At 47.7% G+C, this 26,704-nt stretch overlaps 2 protein-coding genes across 2 annotated transcripts; both read right to left on the bottom strand.

Annotated features, from left to right (window-relative positions):
* Nucleotides 1-1,351: 1,351 nt before the first annotated feature.
* Nucleotides 1,352-20,233, bottom strand: PTPN22 (protein tyrosine phosphatase non-receptor type 22). Its single transcript, XM_076357929.1, has 21 exons — nt 20,138-20,233; nt 16,135-16,243; nt 14,377-14,453; nt 13,326-13,421; nt 12,882-12,920; nt 12,469-12,540; nt 12,314-12,373; nt 11,722-11,864; nt 11,131-11,197; nt 10,186-10,263; nt 9,550-9,642; nt 8,108-8,184; nt 6,519-7,279; nt 5,418-5,504; nt 5,148-5,278; nt 4,578-4,605; nt 4,064-4,144; nt 3,665-3,771; nt 2,991-3,021; nt 2,175-2,252; nt 1,352-1,522 (listed from the first exon to the last, which is right to left on the bottom strand). Exons 1-21 carry the CDS (start codon nt 20,222-20,224, stop codon nt 1,458-1,460), a joined length of 2,367 nt encoding a protein of 788 aa, XP_076214044.1. The 5' UTR covers nt 20,225-20,233; the 3' UTR covers nt 1,352-1,457.
* Nucleotides 20,234-22,096: 1,863 nt separating this feature from the next.
* BCL2L15 (BCL2 like 15) lies at nt 22,097-26,286 on the bottom strand. Its single transcript, XM_076357925.1, has 4 exons — nt 26,071-26,286; nt 24,034-24,176; nt 23,035-23,250; nt 22,097-22,517 (listed from the first exon to the last, which is right to left on the bottom strand). The coding sequence occupies exons 1-4, from the start codon at nt 26,174-26,176 to the stop codon at nt 22,500-22,502; spliced, it is 483 nt and encodes a 160-aa protein (XP_076214040.1). The 5' UTR covers nt 26,177-26,286; the 3' UTR covers nt 22,097-22,499.
* Between the last annotated feature and the right edge of the window lie 418 nt (nt 26,287-26,704).

Here is a 26,704-nt window from a genome sequence, read left to right as displayed (position 1 = left end):
AAACTTTATTTTTACGGCATTTCTCACACGTCATAAAATGCTTCATCGATTAAATACACAACCACCGAATCTTGGTACGACTTCCCAAGCAACAGCGTTGTAAAACGTGAGATGAAACCGGCTGTCGGTGGGCGCACGGCGGCTGGTGTCGCAGTTCTGGTGAGGGTTTAGGCGGTGTGACATGGCGGCCGCCGGCCCGGGACGCGGGGGTGGGCTCAGCCCCCACGCCCAGCTCCGCCACGCGAAGGCGTCGAGGCGCTCCTCCAGCCTCGGGCTCGCTTACGTCCAGGCCGCTTCACCAACTGGTGGTGGTGGTTTTGGTACAACACAGAAATATTTGCAACAGGAATATAAGTTAGGTAAGGTCTTTCGTTGGTTTCTGCTGTTGAGAAAACGGGTGACTTCGGTGAAAAATAAGGGAGGCTCCTTCTGGGCTGTACTAGCCATTGCTCTGGCAAAAGTAGCTTTAAACCAGCTTGAGTTCTCTATTATAGTAGTGGTCAGTAGATTCCTCTCTCAACCAAATTCCCCAAATCCCACTTTGTTTTTCTCTGTCCACAGGAAAATAATCATATAAAGCGGTTTTCAACATCTTTACTCCTCCCCACTGAGGATATAAATAGCAGTGGAATCTGGTGAGGAATGTCTCTAGAAATTTCATCTTCCGAGATAGCCGTCTGAAATTTTGTGCTGGAGAGTCACAAATCCTTAAAAACAGCATTGCTTTAAAAATACAAGATATTTTGCGTGCTGTGGTGGTGTTTTGTTTTGTTTTGTTTTTCAGATAGCGAGGGCAGTTGGGTCAGCTAATTCTGCAGTCTGTTATACTAGTTGCTGCATGATCAATCAGCATCTTAGTCTTATTGACCAAAAACCTAGACAAATTATCTGATTCGCTCAGATGAAAAAAAACTTAGAGAAAAATTATTTCTAAAATCTGAGATGCTAATTCTCTTTTAGTCCAAGTAATGTAAACATTTAAGAAAGTGCAGGTCTTTGATTACGTTAGACCTACACGTGTGAGTGAAGTTACACAGATGCTGCGTCTGTACGATCCAGAGTCTTGTTCTGCTTTGGTCCTCTCTGTTGGCCTTCCGTATCATTCAATAGTCTTCGCTGGATCCTACCACCAGTTTACACTGCTTTGTTTCAGAAAGCTCAAATCCATCCTTTGGAAGTGAACACAAAAATGTGTCCCTCCTTAGAATAAAATACCTATTCCTGTTTTTAGTTTCCATCCTGCTGTAAATCAACTAAAAGTGCTTAGCTGCTGGTACTTCTATATTATTCTTTACTTTAAAACTAGTTGATGAAGAATGTGCAAGTAGTGCCTGAGCTGCAAATATCATGCAACAGCTTTTGATGCGTTTATTTTGATGGAAACCTTACTGGGATGAGCACTCAAGGCATATCAGAAGGACTTCAGAAATCTGTAATGCCAAATCTATAAAACATACCTAAATATTCCATGCTGGTGGTGGATTTCTTGGTCCTTTAGGTTTTGAAAATCGATTTGCAAAGCCTAGGAAAAGATTAATTTTTTTAATGCAACAAAGTCTGTATGTTATAGATGTTGATGATGTAATTCCTTAAGATAATACAGTATTTGAAAATACTTGTAATTTCAGTTCTTTCCCGAACTTTATGATATGGTAGAACATCCTGTAGTTGTAAGTCAGCTGGTGCAAAAGCAGTCTATCAGTGTGTCTATCTGACAAATACTGTCATTATAGCATGAATATCAAGATAACTGGATTTTATGCCTAATGTAATAAACAACTACTCTCTAGTAGAAGAATTTCAAATGGAAAACATGGTATTTCTCCTCTGCCATATTACACAACATAAGGCAGCAGCCTAGTGGCAATGCTACAGCTTTGTCTTTGTCTTCCGCTGTCTCTGTTGCCACATAAAGGCTTTCAGATACAGGAAAGCCAAATACACGCTTCAGACTCTTCACACACCGAGAAACATTTGTCAGAGTAGGTTTTAGGGTTTGTGTTTTCCATCCTTACCTGTTCTTTAAACAGTTCGTGGATAAAGTTGTAAATGTGTAAAAAATAATAAGCATTATTTATAATGTTTGTAATTTGTTAGCATTCAGCCTGGTACCCGCATTTAGACTTTCAAAAAACAGGTGCTTCCTACACCAAAACACAAAGAGAAAAACATACCAAAGTTAAGGAAAGACCTCGAATGGTTTGACGGGGCAGATTCTGATGGTTTTGTCAGTGAAGATGGACTACAGATGCCTAGAAATAAAAAATGAGACTGAAGTAGTTAGTCACTATGGTAATTCCCTCAAGAGCTGGACTCGGACACACCTATGGGAAAACACGTACTGCCACATGTGCGATAACTCTAGGCACGAATGCTATTTCAGCACAAGACAAAGTTAAGTACTTTGCACACTAGCAGAGCTTGAATGCCACACAGTTTTAACGACATCATTTGCTCATAGCAGGGAGCGAGTGTACTATTGCAGCACAATCCACTCAGAAAATGTTTGCTCAGAAGGGCTTTAAACAGGTTTTAGCAGTCCTGTTTTCAAGATAAGCATTTTAATTTTAGATCAAAGGGAACTTAATGACAAACTCCTTATTTGTGCTCCAAATAGACTGGGCAGAATCCAGGATGGGGCTCACATTCCCCACAGCACCCCTATCCCCCATTTTTAAAGTATTTGTCCCACAACACTGGTTTGAATGACCTGAAGAATTTGGTGATTTGGGTACACCAGAGCTGTCCCCATGGTACCCAAAGGGCATTGCAAGGGCACCACAGTATCCTTACAACTAAAACAACTATTGCTATCCAGATGAGATGGTACTCAGCCAGCGCAACTCTCTATGTCCTACTCCAAAGTAGCCAGATGTGCAGGGCGTTTCACATTTGACAAGTTTAAGGTTCTTGAAAATTCAGTCCCACATATTTCTTTATATACTTGCTTAAAGCCATCAGCAAGATGCACATTAGCCTGAAAGACTTACTTTTTCTCACATTTTTCAATATTTTCAAGCTCTGTAGGAGAAAAAAGAAGAAGGCTTGTTGGAAAAAAATGTAGCAAGCAGTAGATCAGCTTCTATGATAAAGGGAATTCACTGATAAATATACATGTATCACATCTCATAAAAAGTATCGTGCCTAGCATCTGAGACTGAAATGCAGACTTCTGCCATTCACTTGGTCTCTGGCTTTTTTCTAGCCAGCCCAAATGCCTCCAGTTTGTATTATTCTTGCTGTTTTCCTCAAATGCTTTTCTGCTCAACCCTAACATCCCGAAGGACAATTGGCTCATGAGGATAATTAGGGCCACAACAAGAGGAGACTGGTGATGAGCAGAGTCTGTCCACGGGAATTCAGACTCCACTCGAGCAACTTTTTCCAAGAGGACCTGGCACTTCAGGTGGAGTGCCAAGGCATAACCATTCACATGGGTATGGCTGTGTTACTCGGTTCCTAGTGCAGACAGTGGTTTTGTTTGCAGTTCTACAACAGAATGTTTTTATTAGTCTTGTTTCCTTCCCCTAAACATGAGTGGTCTCAAAGCAGGCAGTTTTCACAAGGTTAGCAGTGAGAAAGTAGCAGTATCTGTAGCTAGAACGATCTCTTCTTGTCACCCCCTCCATTTTCAATAGCTTTTGTTTTGTCTTGTTTCTTTTACCTTGCTTCTCCTGAAGCATTTCACAGGCTCTTTTGATGATGTTTTGGAAGCATTGTTCTCCAAGCCCGGAGGACTCGTCATAGAATTTCTTCCAGCAGGCTGCAGACCTGGGAACACACATCAGAACATTTTCAGCGGTCATTCATAAATCCTGCTTTTTTCTAAGTGCTTTGTTGTTGCTTTTCATTTCCTCTAATGCAGCAGTTCTAGAAATTTCCAGCAGGTCCCCTACTTGGGTTTAGTTTCTTTATACCTGCTGAACTCTCCTGCAGTTAAGTCCTGAAGCACTACCGTTGGCAATGCTTTGAACAAGCAGGCCACGATCTCCTCAGCTATCTACAGGTTTAAGTGTAAGTATAAAATCTCAGTTACATGCCGAGAAAAGAACTCCTCACTTACTCGCTGCATCAGCAAGAACAAATGACTCCGGGGTTCTTTCAGGAAGCGGGGGAGGAGAGTTAGAACGATCCCAGGTTGTCTCTAAGAAAGCAAAGATAAAAGGGTTGGTTACCTAGTTTTGAATATATATATATATTTTTTTATATATATATATATCTATCTCAGTTCCCTGAGAGCTCCACAGCACTCTAATCGGCATATCTCAATCATCTCAAAGGAAACACACAACATGCAGCAAAAGATGTGACAACCCTCAGCCTGAGGAGGCTGCGAGGGACATCGTCATGTACAGGGTGAGGCAGGAGCTGATTAGGAAATACAAAACTACCAGTTCATTTGGTTGCAGAACTGTCTAGTTCTGTTTAGAACTATTTAGTTGCAGAACTATTTAGCAACACAAAATTTCCGTTGGACTGAGCACAGATCCTAAAGACATTTACTAAATATGGTAAAGCAGCTTCAGTAAAAAGCAGACCTTATTTCCAAAGATAGCTTATCCCAGCATTAAACATACCTGTTTGTGGGCTCCGAAGCTTCACACTCTGGAAACAAAAAACAAGGAAGGTATTTGAAAGTCCCACAACCAAATGTTGTTCTCTTGCACACAAGCAAGCCAGAGAAGACAAAGAAATTATGTTACGTGCAAACACCCACACACCTCCATGCTGAGCATGTAATGGAAGATAGACTTACGCATTATAGTTTCACTTTGCAAAGCTATACTTCAACTATGGGATGATCAACAGATGCCTAAACTTTGTTCAGCTCCTGCCTGTTCCACAGGGCGGTGTGAACCTCAGGGGACCACTAACTCCCTGTTTTCATTATCCTTCTCTAAAATAGGAACAATATTTTTACTACCTTGTATGGGATTTAGGACCCCAAAAAATAATGTTTGGAGTAAAGTAGATATTGATATGGAAGAGCCTGACTGATACCACATCTTCCTCCCAGTCCTGAACCCTGAAATAATTTATGGAAAGTACACAGTGCCAAAACTAGGGTCTTTCTCACAGAAGGAAACACGATAAGGAAATTGGCATAGTGATAGTGCTGGAGAAGAGACAAAAAGCCGCTTACTTACCTTACATGGTCTCAGTCTCACTGAGTCGTTAAACACCTCTGAATGAGACTCGCCACTCCACTCCAAAGAGGTTCCGATATTTGTATTTCTGGCTGCAAGCTGAAAATCAGAAGTGGCCAGAGGAAGTTGTCCTAGAAACAATTGAACACAAGAGAGGTCATTTCTCATCCCAGACAGTCAGAGCAAAGGCACTGCTGGATGCTACGATACCACACAAACATGGGAGGAGCCCTCAGAGTACTTCTCAGCCCCTTTGTTAAATGCACTTACCAGATTCACTGGCCACAATAAAGGACTCGGGGGTTCGCTCGGGCAGGGGTGGAGGATCATCATCATCATCTGGCTGTGGCAGGGTGGCTGATTGGGGAGACATGGACAGATTACCTACATGGCACGACACAGCAGGAGAACTACAGACCTCTGCAGAGGCTCTGAGAGCTGACTGCTCTTGCCCAGCCATGCACCGGAGATGATGGTTAAACACCTCTAAAATGTAGTTAAAAATCCAAATAGTCCTCAGCACCAATTCACCTGCTGCTAGCTATGTGGCCCCAAGGACACACTTCCAGCAGTGTCGGCAGCAGAATTCCCATTGCACAGGGGAAAACGATGAGCGTACCCCCAGCACACAGACAAGCTCACAGCTGGTGGTACCATTGCTGCTTGGCTTGTGCTGCAGCTCCCATAGCTTTCCGAGAGTCTCTAGCATCTAGATAACGAGCACACTTCTGTGACACTGAATCCTGAAGGGCCTGAGCAGGACAAAGCTGAGAAAATGCCAAAGCTGCAGACAGCGGGAAATGCCTGACTGGGCCAGGACTGACCAGACCAAGGAATAATTCTACCCCCTTCATATGGTGGGTGATGGTTTTAAGGCTACAGATCTGGGCAAAACACTAATGTTGAAGTCCTGGTTCTCTCAGTCTCAGTGGGATGTCAGCGTCCCCCTGCACAACACTCTGTGGAAAGGAGTGTTTTTTGACCTGGAAACGAGATCCTCAAAGAAAACCATTTCTGGGAGTTTCCTGAATGCTTCTTGGAGCACCCTGTTTTAAGAATTGGTCAGCACCAATCCCTGCCTTCCTGTGAGAGCCATAGCAAGGTGACACAGTAGTCCAGAGCAGCTGTGTAACGCGAAACCCAAGATCATGCTGTTCTAAAAACATTGTTTATTTTTATGGGAAAAATTTAAGGCAGGATGAAATGAGTGTGAGGATGAAACCAGTTGCTCCTTCAGCTTTTGCGGGAACACAGTCCCGAGGAGCAGCTACAGCCCTGCCCGTACGCCAAAAGACAACACCCGCCACTCCCTCCAGCACACCGAAATCCAGAGTGACCAAGCTCAGCTTGCTGCAGTGTTGCACCACTTACTCGGGGAGGATATCCTCTCGCCGTTCAGCAGGGGAGTGTGGTGGGACACAGGCCTGGGTGGTGGGGAGCTGGCCGTGGCAGGCTGCAGTGGGGCACTCACAGAGCAAGAAGGGAGAAATGCATCCTGCCCCTCCGCAAAGCACTCAGTAAGCACCGGGGACATGGGGTCCTCTGGAGAGAGTGAAGAGAAGTAGGGGTCTTCTGCAGAGCAGAAGAAAGGGTAAGGACTTTGCCCATGGTTCCTGCAGCTTGGGGGGCTGTCTGCATCTCGGCTCGAGTGGTTCAGCTCAACAGGGGAAAATCCGTCCTGCTTCTTCCCCTGAAAGCTTGAGTAACAGGCATTTGGCAACCGTGAACTCAAAACAGGCTTTGCACCCCCTCCATCCCATTCCCAGCCTTCTCCCTGCTGCGCCAGCACAAAAGGGGTCGATGCAGTCCGTGTCAGAGGTGCTCTGCCACGAGGCCATCTCCTGCCTGCTCCCTTTGGTTCCAGGTTCAGAAGCAGCTGCTCAGGAGAGATGCTGTTGAACTCCAAACTGCGGTGTTTCTGGTGAGCATTCCCAGCGCCCCATTTCTCAGCGGCAGCTGCCTTCCTGCGGTTGATGAAGTTCAAAGTGCCAAAGGAGATGGCCTGTCTGATGGGAGGGACCCCACGTCCAGAGCTGTCGTGTACTCCCATGGCAGACAACGATGTCAGGGATGCTTTGGTTTGTACCACCGGAGGAAGGCGTTGATGCACATTCTGTTCCTCTCGCTCTGAGCTGGAATAAAGCACCATGATGTGAAGTCAAAGCCATCTAGTACTCAGAAATCTCTGTTAGCCTACTAACAAGGCCCCACAACATTGCTCCTAAGAGCAGATCCGTCCTCCAGGAACGTAGAGCCTGGTTCAGCCTCAAGCAAGGAGGACAGGGAAGGACTGTGCACCCTGGTGCCCCATTTTAACACCATTAAAGGTGAACAGAGGAGGCTCCTTTACACAGGTAAACTACCACCTCAATGCAGACTATACCAAAAAGCAAAATTATTTACAGAAAGCAGACACTGCAAACAAACATGCCCACAGAAAGATCCCGCCACCCTCTGAAGCTGCCCGTGACAGGAGGCTAGACTCCTCAGGCTTGCTGTTCCTACAGCAAGAGGCACTGGAGTGGCACATGCAGATGAAAGATGGGACCAGGAGGGGGGCATCCTGCAGGATACACAGCTCCAGGCAGAGGGCTGAGATGAACCAGCATTGGGGTGTCTCCACGTGCATGAGCCTTTTTTATACTGCTCTGTGATGTGTTTCCAGTTCGTATGTGAAACACCGTGTAAGCACAACATGAAACAGACCCAAGGGCAGAAGAGGGGGACAGATAATGGCATGCAGGGAAGAGGCTGAGACTTAGTCTCAGAGACACATCAGTGAGAAGAGCAGGAGTTATGTTATGTTAGGACTCAAGGGAGGCTGCAGGTCCTGCTGACAACTGAAATGCAACATTCAAACAGAACTCTGTCACAAAGCACACATAAAAAAATGCATCTTCCTGAAATCGTATGCGTGACTGAAAATACTAACCCAGGGGATATTTGTGCTGTGGTCTTACCAGGTTAGTAATCTCAGAGAATAAATATCTTCCACTGGAGTCAGAAGTGGCTTGGCTACAGGATGCCTTGTTTGTACCTAGCAAAAGAAAAGATTCGAAAACAAGAGAATGAGGAGGAAGAATGCAAAGAACACAAGCATGCTATTTCAGGAGTTGGAGTTTGTGCCAGCTACTTTTAATTATTAATGCAGTTTGGAAGTGACAAACACCAACTTGAAAACACCAAGTTGGAGCTGAAAACTGAGGACAGATCCTTCTGAACAGCAATTCCTGTCAGCACCTTTTTGAAATGAGAGTACAGCGCCGTACAACCATGCAGCTGTTTCAAACACCTGCAAAACAGCCTACGCAGACAACTCTGCCTTCAGGACCCCATGCAGCCATTCAGCCTGGTTTCATTTGTGACACCTCAGCACATGACCAGCCCCCATGCTCTGCAAAGTGCTTTCAGAGGGCAGTGAGGTTTAGGCGGGCGAGAGGCTTGGCCAGGAGCTACAAAACCACATCCGGACTTGAACCTTTTTCTGCATTTTGTGTCAACCTCGTCTTGCATCTCCTTTGCTTACAGACTGTCCACAAGACATAGAAAGAGGCTCTTTTCAGCTCTTTTCTCACTCAGCTCTGGCTTGGAACAGCCTGCAAATCCTATGGAAAAACTGCGGCACGAGTCCCATGGCAGGGTACCATTCCCAATTCTTTAGACAAAAGCTTCTGACAAAATAAGCTAACTATAACCTTTCAGCCTTTGCCTAAGAATGGCAATGCATTTACTTCAGCCAGATTGCAAACAGCTGCACAGGCAAGGTAAGGTTCATGCCAGCAGTCACAGAAGAACAGCAAGAACAAAGAAAAGCTTAACCATGGATGCTTTGGATGTTCCTGTTTATATGCAACTTTCTACCAAGACCACATTGTTTTTCCTCAGAGGTTTATCAGATTTGAAAGACTATGAGATATTTTAGCCTACTATCTCCCACAGGCAGGCTGTAATGCTAATTACCTCACTAGAATACCACCATGTTGCAGACTAACACTTTTAGCCATACCACCTTGTGCACCCAAGCTTCCCAACCTGGATTGAAAGTCACTCTGTTGCTTGCAAGCACTCCATGAAGACAAGTTTCACTGGCACATCCACATGGAAATCAGCCGCTACTGTAGGAAGTTGGTGCTTTTCTATTCACTTATTACATTAAACAATTATAAAAGTATATAGAAAATGGTTTTGAGACCAAAGACAACTTAGCTCTCGCTTGGGGCCAAATCCTGTGATAAGCATTGCACATTCAGGGAAACAGCTGGATTCTCATGGGTTAACTTGAAAAGAGGCTCAGTTTGGGCATAAAGGATAGCAGAAAACATGGCGATTCATTCCAGGTCTGCAGAGGAGACCTCTGCAGTAGGAATCTAGGTTAGAGCTGGCATGCCCTGGGGACTTTTACCTGTGAAGCAGCAGAATCTTCCTGGGCATTGAGTGCTTTAATCTGCCTTTTGAAGAGCTCAATCACCGCATCATAAACCAGCTCATACTGCTCCTGCGTTCCAGACAAATAAAACAGACATGAGAGCCAGCACCTGCAGTACTTGTAAATGGCCACCTGTTACCCAAATCAAGCATCAGCCCCCGAGAGAAGCTGCCACTTTCCAGTCCATTGGCAGGGTAAATTCTCAGAAGAGGTAGAAGCCACAACTTTCAGAGGGTTCAGACTGAAGCATTTGGGGTTTTTTCGGGTGCACAAACAACGCTATTCTTCACTGAGCTTCCTCCTCAGTCTATCTCAGCTGAGAAGAGTTCCCACTTTATTTCCTGGACAGTCCCTTGTTTCACAGCGTAAGCGTTCAACAAATCAGACTGCAAACACTAAGCTATTCCAGCTGTCTACAAGGAAATGGTCAGCTACCAAATTAATTTCTGCAAAATTATTCTTCTGTTCAGAAAAGGGACCTTACAGAACATCTACAGGCCCCAGTTCCCAGCAGCACAACCGCTCTGTGTTTCCCTACTGCAAACCCTCCTGGGGAAAAGCTGAGGTCCCAGTATGGGGAGTATACTAGTTGGCAAAATGTCCTGAACATACCTTGGTCTGCACTATGGAAGGCCTTTGCGTGCGCATTTCCTGGATCAGACTAAAAATACTGAAGTTCACTGGAACAATCTTGCAAGAAAGAGAAAAGGTGAAAAATTACAGACAGGTCTAATTCCAAGCAGCTTCCAATCGTGATGCAGTTTAGAGCAGTGTCCAAAATTGAGGCCTACTATTGCAAGAATTTTTAACAAAGGACCTGCTTAGAGTGCCATTTTTGATTATGAACCAGCTTGCCTCCTCCCTCCTGTCTTGCACTCCACAGAAAATACCCTTTTTATAACAGCATTGGTAACAGCTCTGAATAGCACGAAGGGCAAGACACCGATTTCCCAGATCAATGCATCCAGGGTTATTGCGGCACAGAAAACAGCCACTCCTCAGAGTCCCAGCAACCTGCTGCAAGGCCAGGGATTACTTCACTGTTAAAACATATGTTTTTATTGAAGAGTCAGAGTAAAGCAAGGTGTTAGTTTGGAAACCCTGGATTTCTGATGCTTAAGTGCGGAGAGACAGATAGACAGTAAACTTGTATTGAAGACTGAAGGCCAGCGCAGAGCCGAGCTCCCTGATCCGAAGGTCCTGCCAGAGGGAGCAACAGGAGGGAGGATTCTGCCCCATCAGTACAAGCATCGGGGGCTATTTGCATTGGGATGGGGAGGGGAGCAACGGCAACGGACAGTGCATGGATGATGCAGAGCCTAAAGAGAGAGAAGCAGCACAAATGGGGAATGGGGTATCAGCGGTTTGGCCACTGCCGTTCTCCAGTCAGGCTGCGGGGAGTTCCCATTCATGGCTGTCATCTGAAATACATCTGCATGCAGTCAGAGGGGGGTGAAAGGGAGAGTAAAGGGAGAGAGAAGGGGAGGGAGAGACAGAGACATGCAGCGGTGCTGCATGCAGGCGCTGTTCGAAAACGCAGACCGGGCTGGCACTCACTCCATCCTTCAGCAGCTTCTGGGTGAAGTCGATTGCACAGATGACTCCTGTTCTCCCGCAGCCAGCACTGCAATGACAGTCACAGCAGGGTTGCTAGCAGAGGTCAAAGGATGGGCACGCTGTATTTTCTGACAAGGATATTTGAAAAAGATCCACAGCCTTCTGTGACCCTCCCATCCCACATCGCGGAGGGTGCAGACCCACACGACGGCCCTGCTGCTCCTGCTGCAGCTTCACCCACCCCATGTAAGGCAGCACCTGCCCACAGCTCTGCTGCAGGCTGGAAGGCACATCTCGTGCTCCTGCAAACAGATCTCAGTCCTCCTGTGGCAACCAGCCCACACGTGGACATGTCCAGTGTTGGTGGTCTCTTAACTACACGTGCTGTCGCTGGCCTGCTGCTGTCTCCTTTCCTGCCACCTGGCCGTGCTAGCTGTCCTCAGAGGACACATTTGCCTTAGGACTTCCTACGAGAGGAGCTTGGCTGCTGGCTTGCGCCAGCTGCCACCCTGCCTGTGGCCACTTGGGAAGCGAGAGCACGGGGGGCCAGGGGGCCGGCAGCCCTTCCCCACTGGTGACCAGCTCACCCACCTGCAGTGGATGCAGATGGGGATGCTGTCATCCGGCTGGTAGCAGCGAATCTCGCTGATGAGCTCCAGGATGGGGTCAATGGACGAGGGGACGTCGTGGTCCGGCCAGTTTTTATAGTGGAACTGGTGGACGGTGCGGATTTCCTGCAAGAGGAGAAGAGCACTGGCAGGGTCCAGGGCTGGCCTGCCCCACTGAGGGGATGCTGCCGCGGCTCCTGCAGGCAGACTGGGATGTCGGCATGGTAGGGGGAAGCTGGCATGCTGCAGACATCTCCAGTTCCCTTCTGCATCGGTAGGCAAAGGTTAGAGGTGCAGACTGCAGCTGTTCTTGCTACAAAAGAAGCATTGCCATTTCATGACATTCTTCAGGTTACCTGTTGGCCTCACTTACCCAGGGTCTGATTTGCCACAACTGACAAACAGCTTCAGAAATTGAGGTTTGAGTTAATTAATTGTTTACTTTCTTCATACTGTCAAATATCAAATAGCAGGCTGAGCAGCGTAAAATTTTCTGCACAAAGTGTGCCATATTTTAATATTTATATAATAAAGCTAGCCAAGATGCATTTCCTGCCTTGACCTTTCCTACTTACCCCATTCAGGGTCACCTTTAAAGTCCTAATCACATACTCATTTTTCTTCTCTTCAGCTTCCTGCAGAACAAGAAGTTGAGAGTCATATTTTCTGCAGATGACATGAGTTTCCAGTGCACGTGATGTGACATGGTGCTCGCGGCAGCTGTACTCACACAGGCGACGGAGAAAGGACCACACTGCAGGGGAGAGCCGCCCACCTCTGCCCAGTACTGCTCACATTTCTTCTGTTGCGAGAAGCAGGACAGTTTGGTTATTCACCACCGGCCCACCCGCACTGCCTCTTGTCTCACTCTGCCGGACAAAACTCATGCTGGGGGGAGGCCCGGCTCTTGCTGCTGGCCAGCTCCAGTCTCCCCTTCCCTGGAGCCACCATTGCTGGTTTTTCCCTTCCAAAGAGGCTAGCTACACTACTGGAAATGGTTTAAGAATCTGCAGCTGGAGACTCAGGAAACAGCTTGTATCAAACAGAAACTCACTGTCACTAATAAGATTTAATAAAAATCTGCGTCTCGCCACCCCGCCCTGGCACTGTCACGGCAGGAGCCATCTCTGACACGTTACTCACCTTTCCCATTTCAAACTCCATACAAGCCATGACCACAACCTGCAGAAAGAAGGTTCATTAGAAAAGTCTGAACACCAGTTTCTTATCCAGGCAGCAAAATCAAACTCATCACTTGCGGGCACTTATCAGCAATGAGCAAGTTCTGTGGGCTGCCTTCCCCAGAGTCCCAGACTGCTGGGCAAATCAAACTCAGGACATCATCCACAGCCCGGGTGCGAGGACCTTTCCCACTCAGAGCCCGAATGCAGAGACAGCCACAAGCAGACTCCTGTCTCAGCAGAGTGTGGAGGAGGCTCACGGGAAGGATGCGGGGCACACACAACATCTGGAGTGAAACCCTGACACTCCCACTGTCTGCTTAGTCAAAAGGGACTTCTGGCTGGCTGTACAGACAACTTTTCTATTTAAAAAAAAAAAAAAAAGGCATATAAATCTGCACCTTACCAGGACTTCATACTCCCAAATCATCCTCCAAAAGTCAATGACAGTAGTGGGGAGAGGACCCTGTGTTGCAATGTATGCTCTTGGCCCATAGACACCCTAAAACAGCATTCAGATCAGACATGGAGACATATTTCATAGTTCACTAGCAGAAATAAAGTCATCCCTCTTTCTGAATCTTACTTCTATCCAATGAGCCCATTAAGGACTTAGAAGGGCTTTTATATAGTTGAAATTTAGGCACCTAAATTAAATTAAGCAACCTGAAACCAATGGTGTGCAAACCTCCCAAAGGAAGACCCAAGCCATGGAGCTGGGCTTGAGTTGAGATCTGCTCCCAGAGACCACCAGTTCTTGCAGTGCATCTGGGAGCTTGGGGGTGATGTCGCAACAGCTGATCCAGCTCTCCAGTGTGCAGCTTGGCACATCTGTGGCAGCTGGCCAAAGAACAAACCCCTTGTGAAGGTCTGTTCTTCTGCAGATGGGTTGCACAGAGCCCTCGGTCACTGTGGAGAATGAAGGAAACCTTCCATCTACCATCTATCAAAGAAGGGTCATGAGCGCAGGAGAGTCCCAAAACACATGGAGCTCCCGAGGGTGAACCAGCCCGCATTGACCTGCCCTGTTGCTCGCCGCTGCAGTGGGTCTGAGCTGTGCTGCTGTGCAAGGCTTCCTGCCTGTGCATTGGTGTCAGGCAAGGCGATTCTGGCCACAGGCAATTTTGCACCACTGTCACCCACCAAAGGCAGTAACACTGACGAAGAAGTTGGGGCTGTGAGCCACAAACTGTTCCACCACCCGCCCCAACATGAGCACATGTGCCTTGCCCTGTAGCCTCATGCCTCTGTGCGGCAAGGGGTGTTTTTGAAGGGCTCACTGATTGTACACATCTTCTTTACATCGATTATCCTTGAGCATAGCCCAGAAACTACTGCATAGTCCTTTCACTCACCACAGCTGCAGGACCTGCTCCTCCTGGCACAACTCAACCAGGCAGCACTAACAGCTGCTACAAACACCTTTGCACAGCAAAACACCATGAAAGAAACAATACCTTGATGAAGTTGGCATTGATGTAATGAGAGTCTGCATCTGATGTGATCAGGGACAACTCCACTCTGCTGTGGTCAACTGCAGGCACAAAAGCAGAAGAAGCAGCAGTTACTGTTTGTCTTTCATGGTGGTTGAGCTCCTCAGACAAGGTGCTTTGGAGGAGCACATACATCAGAGAGCTCACCCCAGAGCAGATGAATGGCTGTGCAAGCAGCTAATGCTTCCTCCTGCACCTACCAATAGCCCTGCACAGAATTGCCGTTGCCTACACATTGCACATTGAGAATTGGACCTGTGTGGACCTCGTGAGGTTTAACAAGGCCAAGTGCAGGGTCCTGCACCTGGGTTGGGGCAACCCCTGGTATCAACACAGGCTGGGGGACGAAGGGATTGAGAGCAGCCCTGCCAAGAAGGACTGGGGGGTACTGGTGGATGAAAAGCTGGACATGAGCCAGCAATGTGCGCTCGCAGCCCAGAAGGCCAACCGTATCCTGGGCTGCATCAAAAGCAGCGTGGCCAGCAGGTCGAGGGAGGGGATTCTGCCCCTCTACTCTGCTCTGGTGAGACCCCACCTGGAGTCCTGCCTTCAGCTCTGGAGCCCTCAGCATAAGAAAGACAGGGACCTGCTGGAGTGGGTCCAGAAGAGGGCCACGAAAATGATCAGGGGGATGGAACACCTCTCCTATGAAGAAAGGCTGGGAGAGTTGGGGTTGTTCAGCCTAGAGAAGAGAAGGCTTTGGGGAGACCTTATTGCAGCCTATCAGTACTTAAGTACTTAAAAAAGATGGCAGCAGACTTTTTAGCAGGGCCTGTTGCTACAGGACAAGGGGGAATGGCTTTAAACTAAAGGGGGGTAGATTTAGACTAGATATAAGGAAGACATTTTTTACGCTGAGGGTGGTGAAGCACTGGAACAGGTTGCCCAGAGAGGTGGTGGATGCCCCATCCCTGGAAACATTCCAGGTCAGGTTGGACGGGGCTCTGAGCAACCTGATCTAGTTGAAGATGTCCCTGCCCACGGCAGGGGGGTTGGACTAGATGACCTTTAGAGGTCCCTTCCAACCCAAACTATTCTATGATTCTATGATGATTCTATGATTCTACACACAGGCAGCAGACAGGCAAGCTCTCTTTCAGAGTGGCGGTGGTGTCTTAGGCAAGAGCTGCAGATGCTGCCACTACCCCAAGTGCAACGCCAATCTCCTCCTCTTGACCACGGAGCAAGCCAAGCCTAGAATCACTCTGCGCTCCATCTTACAGGCTCAAATGAGGTCTGTGGGTTTAGAGGGGTTTTTTTCAAGCTAGAATGGATGAAAGGGACAGTCTGCTCTGATCCTACGACAGACTCTTCTTTGGAGACTTTTGCACCAAGCCAGGACAAGCCACAACAGTTTTTAACTGTAGTCTGCTTTGTATGTCATGGAGACATCTTTGTCCAAAGCCGTTCTCTACAAGGCCTTGGAAAACAAGTGGTTGCAATGCTGCCCAGAAAGCTTGCAAGGACAGTCATTAGAGGATGTGTTTCCTACTGAACAGAAGTTCTTCTGTCTGTAGAAAATACGTGCCAAAGTCTTCCAGAGCATGCACTGCAACAGTCAAAGATAAACCCTTTAATCTGAACAGCAGAATTCAAGGCCAACTGACAGGCAGTGATATGCTCATATGCAAGCAACAGTGCAGGCAGATACTGGAGGAAGAGAACAGACTCGAGCTAGCAAAAGAAAAGGCTGAATAGGAACATTTGCCATTTCCAACCTACAGGGTAAGATGTCCTTGTATCTGTTCTTCTTCATGTTCTCTGGTTGCTCAGATGCTGCTGTAGGGTAGATTTTATCCGATCTGTACTTTGTTGACTGCCTTTTCAACTTCTGTGATAAAAGAATGGAACAAATTACAGCAGATGTGCTATGCACAACACACTACTAGAGAGTATGTGTGAAGGTCTCTAGGGGTCAGGTTCACTACCACAAAGCAAAGTCTGCACCATTAATTCTTTCCTGAGTGGCTTTTCTCAAGGTACTCAGAGCAAGAATAGAGACAGGAGCCACCTGAGAGCCCCAGCACAGGCTTCTGAAGAATGGAAAGTGTGTGCTGAGGCAGTGCCCACACGAGGCTCGGGCATGTAGGCTTCTGAAGTGAAGTGATGCATTTATACAGCACATAAAGCATCGCCCTCACAAATAAGTGAGACACAGGGGAATCATTCTCAGTATAAATGGCACCCAGGTAAGAGGAGTAACAATGTTAAACCACGTTTAACAAATGATATCAGAAAAGCCAGATAAATCAATTGATTTTTCTCACTTTGGTAAAGATGCTCCCATCTATAGCTGCAAACAGCAATGCTCAAGCCACTAAAGGAGCACAAGCAATCGGAGCAAAGTAGCTACATGCGCTGATGAAAGAGAAAGGAGAAGGAGTCCTAGGATAGACCCTTAGAGGTATGAATCTCCCGTCTCTTTCATTTCCAGGATAAAGCTGCAGCACTCCTAGAGAGTTCAAGCATCTTTTTCCTGCCAAAGCATAGAATTTTATTTCACTGACATCAGCTTCTAAATAACACACACTGTTCACTACCATCAACTTCAAAAGCACCATTCTTGCTGTATTTTTTCTTTCATAATTTTTTGTCTACCTAACCACTTTTCTTGAAACCAAGGAATGCTTTTGATTTAAAACAAAAGGTCATTTCTCTAATCAGTGTCTCTACGGTTTGTCACTATGAAGGGTAAGGCTCCCTTTCCTATCACCCTGGAGCCATACCTTCACAGCCCTTCTCTGCTGGGGTCCAGAGAATTGGGCTGACACTGAAGAACTCTCAGTATCATGTGCCTTTATGAAAGAAAGGTGTGCAGTGGTGAAAAGCAAAGGAAAGGGACCACAGGCACGCCTGAGGTGAGAGGGTTTCTCATGCCTCGTGCACACCTCACGGTGACCCACCTGAGCTGCTAATAGGAAGTGGGAACGGTGGCTCAGCCGCTCACAGCATGGGGAAAAACAGCCCACCGGTCTTGGTGTTGCTGAACCAAAATAGCGCCGTGGTCAAAGCCCTCTCTGGTGTGCTCGAGGGCTTGGAGGCTGCAGCTCTGGCATGACAGCACATGAGCAAGAATCTCAGGAGTCCTGATGGTTTTGGGGCCCTGATTTTTGGTTGCTCACCATAAATCGCTTCGAGAGTCAGCTCACCAGTGACCTTCCCACGGGAGCTCATAAGTGTCTGCGTTTCAGCTCTCCCAAAAGCTCTCATCCCGTTTTGAGAATCCTGGCCCCTGTCCTTCCTTGCTGCAGACCCAACATCTAAGCAGCTGCAGGAGAGCTGCAAAACTCCCCTTGACTCCAGCCTGCTCTAGACAAGCACCCGCTAGGACACGACACCCTCCAGGGCCTGCATGCATTAAGCTTCAGAGTGATGATATTTGCCAAAAGGCCACATCAGGAGCTGGAGGGCTTTGTAGCTTGTACATATTTGACCAAGCCAAGCAGCCCCTTAGCAATACCACAGATAAAAGGTATACACAGCAACATGTATCTCATCTCCACATTATTCTGTGCACAGATATTCAGATCCAAGTCAGAGTTGCTGTTTTTTAACATTAAACTGCAATTTTTAAACCCTAAATTCTGCTGCTCTCCAGCCACAATACCACAGGAGTTGCAGGTCTCACTGACCTGGATGGAATGAGTCAGGAAGAGGGTACAGGAGGCTCAGCACAGTTCACGTGTCCAGTCTTTATTAATCAATAACATGGGGGCAGGCACAGTGTGATAGAAGTTGTGGGAGCAGGATGGTTTTTGTAGACTACATGTCCCTGTAACCTCCCGAGCTCTTCTGGTGTTGGTTGCATCATGCCCCTGCCTCCTTCCAATGCAACCCCAACTTCCAGGGTAAGCTTTCATGGAAGGGGCATCTCGTAGTACTGAAGCCAGTCTTCTCATAGCTGAGCCTCTGAATCATCTTACTTTTCTGTCCCTGCATAAACTGGCATAAAACTGCTTGGGAAATGGCTACATATGAGAAAGCAAGCGAGAGCAAGAAGGATCAAACTCTTGCTGTGAGACTGCACAAACAGAAAAAGGGAACTCGAACAAAAAACCCTGTCATTTACAGTAACACCACCACAATTGGCATGTACGAATGCTTGTTCACACAAAGAGAGACATTAGGATGGAGAAATAGCATCAAACGTTTCTACCAAGTTTGGAAATGCAAGCCATCACAATTGCCTGTTAAGGCTTTTGCACTTGCAGAAGTGGCCAGATGGCCAGATGGCCAATTACTCGGGCCGTCCTGGGAAGATCTCGTCCCAGTACAACAGGAAATGCAGCCCTGACCACTTCTACCTGCCATTTTGGTCAGAAAATTAACTGTACATTTGGCTGCTAGAACTAGTACATGCACTGAGGCTCCGCAGCCCTGCTGCCTCGCATGGCACACTACAACCCCAGCACAGCAGTGAGAGGAGGAAATTCAGCAGCCTGTGACAGCACTTTGTTCCATGGAACAACAGACTGTCACTGCAGGCTCAGATTAATCACTTCCCTCCAACCCAGACACCTGGAAACCAAACACTAAGCTTTTCCCAAGTGTTTGAAGTGCCAGTCTTCACTGGTATGACAAAGCAGGGCTGGATCTCGTGGGGACTCCTAAGTAACCCCTGCACCTTCCCCAGAGACCACTGCCTGATGCAACCCCTATGCGGAGGGGTAGCTCAGGGCCAGTGGTTATTCTGGTGTTTGAGACATTTGAGATCTTACAGATGTACCAGTTTTACCCTTCTCTATGTCTGCTAAAGCCGGGCAATGCCTTTGCTTCTCAAAGTAGCCCAGACAGCCTGCCAGAACAACCTTCCTCTAGCTGATAGATCAGCAGCCCTCACCAGCCCTCAGCTTTAACTGTGAGACAGTGGATTGCCATCTAAGACTCACCCGTGCCACCCAAACAAATAAAAAGATGTCAGAGATCAGGGCACTGTGCAGATCTCAACCAGCTAGACACTGCAGAACACCGGGGAAGGCAAGAGCCATCAGCATTTTTTGCTAGTTTTGCCTTTAGGGAACAAGAAATTAATTTCCAGGAGGGGCCAGAAGCATTGCTGGACATAAAACACATGCACTCATTGCGAATGGATGCATGAGCCCTTCCACGTAACCTAGCGCAGCGCTGGAGGCTGGAGAAATGGCCCGTCCAGCTGCTCAGATCGCCGTCTTCTCGCACCTTGGCCAAGGTGCCCGGTGTTGATGAGAGGTACAACAGTCTCGGGTCCACAGGGCATTTATCTGAACACCCGCCCCCTGCTCTGCAGGTGGTATGGGGGCAGGGTGGGGGATTTCTATTGAAATGAAAAAAAGGAAAAGCTATATCAAGTAGCAACCGGAGATCCCTGACAGGAACACGTGTATCACAGATATAACAGATTGCAATGGGGAGAAGGGACAGTGGCTCCATATTCCTCACTATACCCCCAGTTGTATTACCAGGTGAAGTGAAACTGCGTCTTGACAAGTGCATTCACAAAGTAGAAAACAGGAAGCACTCGGGTAATTATTTAAAAAGCAAACAGTTTTACTTTGAATGCAAACTATTAAATTACTCTTCTGTCTTTACATTCCTTTTACCCCAGTTAAGTCCTGTGTCTCTTCCTGCTGTAATATTCACAGAAAATCTTATTGTCACATGTAAATCACATCCCCGTTTGAGGAGAAGTGACTGAGCTGTTCTTTAAATCAACTGAAACACAAAGCCGTGCCTTAAGAGAACTTACCAAAAACTCGTCTACAAACTCTTCTCGGTTGAGCTTCTTGCCTTGGGCCCTTTCCAGGTTTTGCAGCAGAATCTCCCTTTGGTCCATATTGCCGGAGACCGAGCGCAACTGGCCTACCAAACCTGGGAACGGACATGTCAAGTGCATGCCGCAGCGGAAAGCACCAGCCCGGAGAGCACTCGCGGCAGGCTGTGGTTTACTGACTTCATCACAAGTCTTAAAGGAAATTAGTACGTAACAGATATCGTGGTCAAATAAAACAAAACACACAACCTGGGGCCCTAGCGCCTCCTTTTAAAACCACACGCACTTTGCGTGTGCCCCACAGCAAGGTTAGGCAGCACTGAGCCGGGCAGGAGCCTCGCGGCAGGAGCAGACTGCCCCGGGTCCCTCGGCCACAGCGTGCCTCCAGCGTGCCCAGCTGTTCCCCGTGCACTGTGCCACGAAGCTGGTCAGACGTTGGAGACCAGAGCCAAGCACCCCAACGTCTGACTTCTTTAAGCACCATGTCCAGCCGTCACCAGCAGCTCGGCCCTCCCGGGCCACAGTCCAGAGGGGCGAGCACGGGGGGCAGCAGCTGAGCACACGTGCCCACGGGCAGCTGCGGGGGAAGGCTTCAGACTCGGAATATGCTGCAGCTAGAAGAGTCCCTAAAACAGCATGCAAAATCCACAGCTCCCCTTCACACTTATAACTTAGCCTGTTTTCCACATTAACTGCAAAATATTTTGAAAGAATACTTCAGGCAGATGCTGAGCACCCGAACCTGGCTTGCACGTGTTACTCCCCTGAACTGCACGACTGCTTCTGAACAGAGAAAACCTATCGACATGCTTCAGGTCAACTCTTCCAGCCACAATTCCCCACATCTGGTAGCTCGGGCTAGAAGACAGGGTCAAATCTGACTCCAGTAGACTACAGAAATCCAGTTAATTATGCCAGCCTAATTCACCTCACTCACTCTCAGTAACACTTACAGGTACTCTAAAAAACCCATAGGACAAAGTAGAGGTAATCCTAAAATGGGAAGGAAATGCAGAGAGCAACGTTCTCAAAGGCCATCTGTTTTCTCTACTTGCAGAAGTGGGGAAAACTAAACTAAACTGAACTAACCTAAACTAAACACAACCCCCCAAAAACTAAAAAAAGGTATGGAAGTCACAACCTTGATCTTTCCAATATCTTACATTTTGCACAAAGATTTCTGTCTGGCTGTACCAAGTCTGTTTCTCTTTCCGATTGTAACTATAGTCATTAAATGTATTCCCCTTCCGTGTTTTCTCACAGATTGGGTACAGAATAGCTACAAGATTTCTGTATCCAGCTGCTAAAAGGCAAAGGACTGCTGATCACTCTGAAAGAGTGTCCTGGTTTTGGCAGGGATAGAGTTAATTTCCTTCCTAGTAGCTGGTATAGTGCTGTGTTTTGGATTTAGGGTGAGCACAATGTTGATAACACACCGATGTTTTAGTTGTTGCTGAGCAGTGCTTACACTAGTCAAGGACTTTTCAGCTTCCCATGCTCTACTGACTGAGGAGGCTGGAGGTGCACAAGAAGCTGGGAGGGGGCACAGCCAAACTGGTCAAAGGGACATTCCATACCATGGGACGTCATGCTCAGTATATAAAGCTGGGGGAAGAAGAAGGAAGGGGGGGACGTTTGGAGTGATGGCATTTGTGTTCCCAAGTCACCGTTACGCATGACGGAGCCCTGCTTTCCTGGAGATGGCTGAACACCTGCCTGCCCATGGGAAGGAGTGAATGAATTCCTTGTTTTGCTTTGCTTGTGTGCGCAGCTTTTGCTTTACCTATTAAACTGTCTTTATCTCAACCCACGAGTTTTCTCACTTTTACCCTTCCGATTCTCTCCCCCATCCCACCGGGGGGGAGTGAGCAAGTGGCTGTGTGGGGCTTAGTTGCCGGCTGAGGTTAAACCACAACAGAGAGCCATCACTCTTAGTTTAAAATAATGTCAAATTTTAATTTTGCAAAAATAAGCCTTTGAATCACCTGAGAGGAACAGAGAGATCTTTAGAATAACAAATGGAAATGTGTTTTAAAACAAATATTTACCTGACGAGTCTGAAAATTAACACTGCAGCACTAAGCACTAATCTAGAAACCTCGAATAAGAGTGAAGCCCACTTTTATGGCTAAATTTAAGACAAACACAAGCAGAAAAACAAATTAATAACAACGAACACTTATTAACTTCTGGTTTTAGTGATACAGAATGTCTTTTACATGTTGCTTATGCGTAGAGTTCTGCTTGCAGTCTCCTGAAGAAATACAACAGCATTTCTCCCAGTTGAATCAATGAGAAGCCCAGCTTCACCTTCTGGAAAGTAGTATAGCCCTTTCTCTCAATTGTCCAAGTTCTCCTGAAAACAAACAAAAAACCCCATGTGGATGTGTTTTAGAGAAAGAATTCAAGGCAGGTTTAAAGGAACCAGCAGGAAGAGAAGGACGTGGGATGGAGGGACGGGTGACCCGCCTCCCGCTGCAACCCTCTCCTGGACCGATTTCATCCCTTCCCCTGGTAAAATGCGCCAAGCGGGGTCTGGTCATCTGTGTGAGCAGGACGGCGCTTTTTGTATGACCCATCCTTCATTATTTTGATTGTCATCTAAGGAAGCAAGCTGAGCTCCCAAGATAAGGAATTAAACCCTGAGACAGAGAAGCAGATGGGAATTTTGATGCTGGCTTCAGTAAGACTTCATTGAGGTGTTTAGCAAAGCCGTGCTCCACGGCTATACGCCGAGTTAGCTGGTGCACATGTCTGGGGGGACGCTCTGGGCATCAGTGACGAGCCGAGCGAGGCGGGTGGGAGAGGTGAGAGACACAAAGGAAGAGCCATAAACGTCCAGGCAAACATCACCACCACCTTTACATCCTTACCCATCCGCCGCAGGCCTCAATGTAGCTTCTCACTTGAGAATTTCCATTGATCACATTTATGAGTTGGCTGGGCTGCACCATAGATGGGACTTTCTTAGCAACATGCATTAGCAATTTCACAGAAACAGAGAGAAAAACTCTCTCATAGACCAGCTCGGGGTTCTGGTTACTCCAGCTCCTGCTGAGAGAGTCCACGGCAGCCCCAAACTTCTCCATCTGCAAGCATCAAGAGGGCAGTTTGAGCTTCTTTTTAAATGACAGTGTGATAAATAAGTCCTGGCTCAAAATCCAAGATTGAGTTAAATTCCTGCATTTGCTGCTTCTACCCATGACTAGAGCAGGTGACCCCACAGCTTCCTGGTGATACCCGTACAGCGCAGGACGTTCAAGGCAGGGCTCTCCTTTACTGCTGCTTGTACAAACCGCAGCAGTGGGAAGCGCGATTGAAGGACTGGGGAGGACAGCTGGCAGTCTAACCAGAGCTGCAGCAAACCTGAAGCTACAACTGCCTGCAGTGCTTGCACCAGAAGTGTGCTGGCACGAGAGCTCTGGCCGCAGGGCAGGCTGGAGCCAGATCACCTGCAGCAGGCTGGAGCACCTGCTCTGCCCCTCTCACCACAGTCTTCCTCCTTTCCCCCTCTACACACTAGCTGCCCCCACCAGCTCCAGACTGCAGAGCATCTCCTGCAGAGACAGGCCGGCCCATGCAGCTCCAGGGCTTCTCAGGTGATAAAAAGCAGCGCCTTTGGAAGAGAGGAGGAGAAAAGGCAGCTCGCACTGTGCCTTGTCCAGCTTCTGTCCTGGTGGCTCGCACACCACCCGTGACACAGAAATGAAGGGAGGCTGCGGGGCATCGTGCCCCTTTCCCTCAGACCCGCGACTCCTGCAGCGTAAGCTGTGCTGCTCCCCAGGCTTTTTCTATTCTCCAACACAAGGCGACACAAGGCTAGCCTACAGACAAGGACCTGGCCAGGCCAGGCAGGACAGGGTGTGCTTTACCTTCCCCTTGAGCACTTCAGCAAGAGCCTCTGAGGAAACCTTTTCAAAATCCATGTTGCACTGGTCCCCCATCTGCCGCAGGCGACTGGCGACCACGACTGGGTCAAACCTGGTTGGAGGCTCTCCTGCAGACTGCACAGGGTCTAGAGCAGCGAGAGCAGGGTGAGGGGTTTCAGCATAACGCATTAAAGGCAGAGAAAGAGAACATACGCTGACAGCCCAGCCTCTTTAGCTGTCTACTGCATCCAAAACGCTGCCTTCAACGGGTGCTACGGTAGTTACTGCCTCAAGCACTCAGGAGGTTAATGCAGGGTAGACCTATGACAAGACACATTGGGAAATGTAAAACCAAAGTCCCTAAGAAATATCATACAACCATTCAAGTGTTAATTGATTTACAGGGAGCAAGGGGCTCTGTACTATGGGTTTGTCCAGGTCTCTTTCCTCCCACCTCAGTTGCTTCGTGCCCAAGTCTCAGCTTATCCCCTACTCCTGTTTCTCCAAGGGCATCCCTAAGGCCTCTCTTTTACCCCTCCGGGTTCCAGCAGCTCCTTCCTCCCAGGCTGCCAGAAGCAAGCAAGGAAGGTCAGAGGACTCGGAAAACATCTCATCTCTCTCTTCTGACTGCAGTGACACAGCAGCATCGATCAGACGGCAAAGTCCTGCCTGCATTCCCCCAGCATTTCAAGGCTGCAGATCATCGTGTGCAGTCTTCGGAGAATTTAGATATTATACTCAAGGTCTCTTCTGAACAAGTGCAAATTGCAACGTTTCAAAGTCTTATAGTGACCCAAATTTAGGAAGGTTTTCAGAAAGGAGCAAAAGGCATACTTCACAAATCTCAAGTGTATAAAACCATTAGAACTTCTCAGCTAAACCACTTAAAGGGGGCGGGGGGGGGGGGGGGGGAGCGCCTCAGTTACAGCATTTTTCCCTTAAAGCAGCCTGAGGGGAAAAAAACAACAACAGCGTATTATTTATTTTTTCTGAATATTACCAAAACAAGGTTCAGCCAGAAGGAGCTACCCGACACTGAAAGTTTCAGCCAAACCATTTCCATGTTTGACAAAGTCATAAGGAACTGAAAGCAGGATCTTTTGACATAAAGTGGTGGGCAACTATCTGGAGGCATCGCTTCCTGATCCAACCCTGCTCCCTCATTCAGCCGCTAATTCCAGCTTAGCTCGTCTCATTCAGGTGCACTCGGCGCCTGCAGCCCTGGGCAGAAGCCTGCATCTCCCGGGGGTCTGGGGCAGTTTCACAGTGCTCAGGACAGCAGAGGCAGAGGCACAAGCATCTAATCCAGGAGAGGGAGACAAGCAGTATGCTAATGGAGACTTTCTTTAGGCAAAATGACAAACTTCCGTGAAGCTTTTGAGAAATCGACTTTTCTTGCTATCTGGTGTCAGCAAGATCCCAGTGTCTCTTGGGACATTTTAGCTGGTTTGTTGCCGAGAAAATAATGGGAAAAGCAATATGAATACAGGCTAAATTCTGGGTTTCTTGCAGCATTGCCAGCAAACCAAAGTAGCCCAAATGATATTAGGAGCTTTGTGAAGCAAAGACCACATTCTGTCTTACATGTTAAAGCAACTGTTTTCATCCAATAAGCAATATGATCTTTCTTTTTGATAATGACAATTAAAACTTGTCCCACCCCATTGGTTTCAAGCAATTTACTCAGGACCTGCGGATCTGTGTGGGGCACAGCAGCCGGCGGCGCCTTCCCTGCCAGCACTGCCAGCTACCAGCACCCGCAGCCCCCAGGAGTGGAAAGCGGCGTGGCCGTCCTTCACAGCCCCCATTGCCAGACCCTGCCAAGGCAGACTGCAGCTGTGGGCTGCCCAAGATTTAAACAACTTTACCTTGCTCTAACTTTTCCCCCAAAACAGAGAGGGTTTGGAAGTCATCACAAGTCTGCATTTTAGGAAACCCAACAACCCCAAGCTACAACCTCCTTCCGTTAAGCTTTCAGTCAAAACTCTCCTCTCTCATCTACAGCAAACAAACCATTTTTTCCTCCCACACAGGCCCTACCTCCCGAGTCTGTCTCCAGGCTCCGGCAGTCACTCCCATCTTCACCTGTGAGGTCAGAGAACAAGGCTTCCACGATGCATTCTGTCTGCTCCTCGAAGGTTGCCATTTCAGCGTGTCTCCCCGCTGCAGAGTCGGCAGGGACACCACTGCAGCTGCTGCTCTTTGCAGGTGAGCTTTGCCTCCGGATTTTGGCTTTTCCCGGAGCTGCACAGGTTCTTCCTTCTGGGAAGAGTATGACCCCAGACTCCACCCCCAGAACAGCACAACATGCCAATATTTGCTCTCTTAACTGTCGTCATTCAAGCTATGGGTGTGGTTTAGTTTCAAAATAAGTAATTTAAGATCAACTGAAATAAGTATTTACAAGTTATCGAAGACTGTTGACCTGTTCATTCATCAGGAAGGGTGTCTGGATAAAAGGCTAGAAGCTCCAAGTCCCATCCCAGGCAAAGACTAGACTCGGTCTAGCCACAGCAGCATAAATGATAGCTTGCCAACAAGCTATCAACTGTTTTTTTTCTGAAAACTGCACAATGCCGATGCTCCAATGCAGCTCTCCGCAAGGACAGGAATACAACATATGCATAAAGACACTGGAAACTGTTAATAGGAGCTGTGCTACAGCTGACTTCTT

This window comes from Aptenodytes patagonicus, chromosome 22, assembly GCF_965638725.1.
Source record: "Aptenodytes patagonicus chromosome 22, bAptPat1.pri.cur, whole genome shotgun sequence".
Taxonomy (NCBI): domain Eukaryota; kingdom Metazoa; phylum Chordata; class Aves; order Sphenisciformes; family Spheniscidae; genus Aptenodytes; species Aptenodytes patagonicus.
Note: the sequence above shows the minus strand (reverse complement) of the source record. Positions and strands in the feature narration are given on the sequence as shown.